The sequence below is a fragment of the Apodemus sylvaticus genome, chromosome 18 (assembly GCF_947179515.1).
Source record: "Apodemus sylvaticus chromosome 18, mApoSyl1.1, whole genome shotgun sequence".
In the NCBI taxonomy this organism is placed as follows: Eukaryota; Metazoa; Chordata; class Mammalia; order Rodentia; family Muridae; genus Apodemus; species Apodemus sylvaticus.
The window spans coordinates 48848806-48852764 of record NC_067489.1 but is presented as its reverse complement, the minus strand read 5'-3'; the positions used below and the strand labels follow the sequence as shown (position 1 = coordinate 48852764).

The 3959-nt window shown below is 37.0% G+C and overlaps 1 protein-coding gene across 1 annotated transcript; it reads left to right on the top strand.

The window, feature by feature from the left end:
* Positions 1-1583: 1583 nt before the first annotated feature.
* On the top strand, positions 1584-2363 carry LOC127668468 (glyceraldehyde-3-phosphate dehydrogenase-like). The gene has a single exon (XM_052162120.1). It carries the CDS (start codon positions 1584-1586, stop codon positions 2361-2363), a length of 780 nt encoding a protein of 259 aa, XP_052018080.1.
* Positions 2364-3959: the final 1596 nt, after the last annotated feature.

Here is a 3959-nt window from a genome sequence, read left to right as displayed (position 1 = left end):
TTATTTATTATATTTATGTGATTATAAATCAATAATCATGCTTTTCCAGCATTCTAATTTGTCATTATCAATATTTATGGATTTATTACTAAGTATCCTTTTAATGGTAAATGAACAAATCATGCTATATATATATATATATATATATATGAGATACAAAGTAAGACTGTAAGATATTAATGTAGTGTATAACAATTAAGTCAAGCTACTTAATCTACTCATCCCATCAACTATTTATTGTTTTTTCCAAGAAGATGTTTGACATTTATGCTCTTAGAATTATTAAGATACACATCAGAGTACTAACAATACTGTGCTTCACACTGAGCAATAACTAAAAATATAAAGCAGGTTCTTTCTGACTGAGCCTATCTCCTCTCTATCTCCTCGGACAGTCTTCTTTCTTCTCTCAGTTAACCTCATGTGAATCTCAGGCTCTTCTCAATTCTCTTGTGATCTTGAATTTTTATAATTTCAGATATGGGTGACTGCTTAAAGTAATTGTTTCCTGTTCCTACTCTAATTAATGTAATATGATGTTATCTAATTCCATCTGTACAGTAGCAAGTAAATTACTGTATCTACACATTCTTACTGCATGCTGTATCTTCACTGGTATAAAGTATTTTCACATTGATTTTGGCATTAAATGACTAGATTGAATAACTACCATTTATATAATATACTTATAAATATACATATATGTATATATAATATACATGTATACATGTATATGTATACATTTATATATATACCCTATATATATAAATTGTACAGTTTCAATAAGTAACTACCATGAATACCTTATTCTTGTCATATATATATACATATATATATATATGCATGTATACGTACATATGTATGTATGTGTGAATGCATGCACTAAGACAAAATAAAATCCTTGGGGAAAAGTTTAGCACTGCCATGATGAATCAGAGGTATGAAATCAAACTTCAATTGGATTAAAATAGATGAAAATTTGAAAGTTTTAATAATTATCAAGTATAAGAAAATGTGAAAGGTAATAGATACTCTTACAACATAGCATCCGTGAGTGTAATTAACTAAAAACAAAAACAAAAACAAAAATAAGATAAACCAAAAGAGGTGTGTATTATTTAGTAGAGCTGAAATATCACATTTAAGAAACAAAATTTCTACCTCTATATATTCAACCAAGAAAATTATGTATGTAAATATCTCTTACATGTAAATAGATTAGATGTCTAAATAAACTTGACAATCTTTAAGTAATAAAATAGACCTTATAATTCTTTAACATCCACCATATGACAAATGAAATAAACTATACTATTCACAATAGTATTAGAGAAATTTACAGAACTAACCACACTAGAAGCTAACATCAAAGCTAACATCAGCCTTTCTCAAAAGCTTCCAAAAGAAGCAACATTAAAGTATTGATTTGACTAATGAGCATGTAGCATGTAAACAATAACGGAAATCAGAAAATGGACTAACTTAAGAAGGTTTTAAAAAGTAGACACTGGGCTCTCTGATCCTCCCTGTTCCAAAGACAGTAGCATCTTCTTGTGCAGTACCAGCCTTGTCCTGTAGACAAGATGGTGAAGGTCAATGTAAACAGATTTGGCTGTATTGAACACCTGGTTACCAGGGCTGTTTTCTGCTCTGCATCTAGCAAAGTAGAGATTGTTGCTATCAATGACCCCTTCATTGACCCCAACTACATGTTTAACATGTTCCAGTATGACTCCGCCCATGGCAAATTCAAAGGCTCAGTCAAGGCTGAGAATTGGAAGCCTTGTCATCAATGGGCAGCATATCACAGTCTTCTAGGAGCGAGATCCCGCAATATTATATGGGGTGATGCTAGTACTGAGTATGCTGTGGAGTGTACTGGCAACTACACCACCATGGAGAAGACTGGGGCCCACTTGAAGGCTGGAACCAAAAGGGCCATCATCTCTGTCTCTTCTGCCGATGCCCCCATGTTTGTGATGGGTGTAATCTATGAGAACTATGAGAACTTACTCAAGATTGTCAGCAATACTTCCTGCACCAAAAACAGCTTAGCTCCCCTGGCCAAGGTCATCCATGACAACTTTGGGATCGTGGAAGGACTCATGATCACCAACCATGTAGTCACTGCCACTCAGAAGACTGTGGATGGCCCCCCTGGGAAGCTGCATCATGATGTCCGTGGGACTGCCCAGAACATCATTCCTGCACCCACTGGTTCTGCCAAGTCTGTGGGCAACGTCATCCCAAAGCTAAAGAGGAAGCTCACTGGCATGGCCTTCCTTGTCTCTACCCCCAATATAGTTGTCGTAGATCTGACCTGGAGAAACCTGCCAAGCATGATGGCATCAAGAAGGTGGTGAAGCAGGCATCTGAGGACCCACTAAAGGGCATCCTGGGCTACACTGAGGACCAGGTTGTCTCCTGAGACTTCAACAGCAACTCCCACTCTTCCACCTTTGATACTGGGGCTGGCATTGCTCTCAATGACAACTTTGTAAAGCTCATTTTCTCTTATGACAATGAATATAGCTATGGCAACAGGGTGGTGGACCTCATGGCCTACATGATCTCCAAGGGGTAAGAAACCTTGGACCTCCTACCCCAGCAAGGAGGCTGAGAATAAGAGAACAGCCCTCTGTTGCTGAGGAGTCCCTGTCCCAACTTGGCCCTCAGAACTGCCTGAGCATTTCCCTCACAATTTCCATCCCAGACCCCATAACAGAAGGGGCCTAGGGAACTCTCCCCACTCTCTTGAATACCATCAATACGGTTCGGTGCACTGCCCCCCACAAAAAAATTGACACTAATTGGATAAGGAATGATTGTAAACTTATCTGAAACTTTATTAGAAATGATACAGCCACACATTAGGTGGAGCTCAAGAAATCCTGTATAAGAGGGGAGGAAAGATTATAGAAACCAGTGTTGTCAAGGACATGACAAGAAAACTCACAAATCAATCAAGATGGGCTCATAGGGTCTTACAGAGCCTGAATCGCCTACCAGGGAGCTTCCACAGGACTGACCTATGCTCTCTGCATATATGCTACAGTTGTGTATCTTGATCTTCTTATTGGAATCTTAGTACTAGGGGCAGAAACTGTGTCTTATTTTTTGACTTTGTTAGGAACTTTCTAATGGTTTGCCTCATCCAACACACAGTTGGTTGATACTCATGGGGTTTCTGCTCTATTCTGAAGAGAAACAGAGAATAAAGGTAAGGGCAGTTGGTATAGAGGATAGTTGTGGGGGAGGGAGTAGTAGGAGAAGAGATAGACTAGATAGTGGTCAGGGAGAGGGAGGAAGGAAGGAAGGAAGGAAGGAAGGAAGGAAGGAAGGAAGGAAGGAAGGAAGGAAGGAAAGAAGGAAGGAAGGAAGGAATGGAAAATAAATGTATTCATCTAAAAGGAAGAAATAAATGATTCATCCAACTATAAATATAACTTCCAGCACTTTTCTGTTACATGTTCACCAGTACTACTACTACTACCTCTACTACTACTACTACTTCTACTACTACTATTATTACTACTAATACTAATACTAATAATAAATCTACTAGATGATTTTATCATTTATTGTTGAAAACCATATTAATTTATCATGATTATAAATTAAATTAGCTTCAATTTACTTTTAGTGAGACAAACTAACAAATTAGCAACATCACAAGTAAATTCTGTGATTTATCATTTTTAGCTTAAGAAATCTGTGTTTGCAATCATAATTTGTCCTCATTACAATAGACAGAATTTGAGGTAGGCAAATGACAAATATTTGTTTTAAAAGACCACACAAAAATAGGTGAAATACTCTACTATTTTTTTTCAAATTCAGTTTCAGCTTCAACATCAGGGGCTACATACTCCTCCTCAGAGGTAAACAGCCCATGTTCCACAAAATTTGAGAGATTTTTCATAACATGATAGAGCCTTTGGTAGGCATTTTCTGTCTAC

Coding starts and splice junctions, on each gene's coding strand:
- LOC127668468 (XM_052162120.1), top strand. CDS start 1,584: ATGGTGAAGGTCAATGTAAACAGATTTGGCTGTATTGAACACCTGGTT.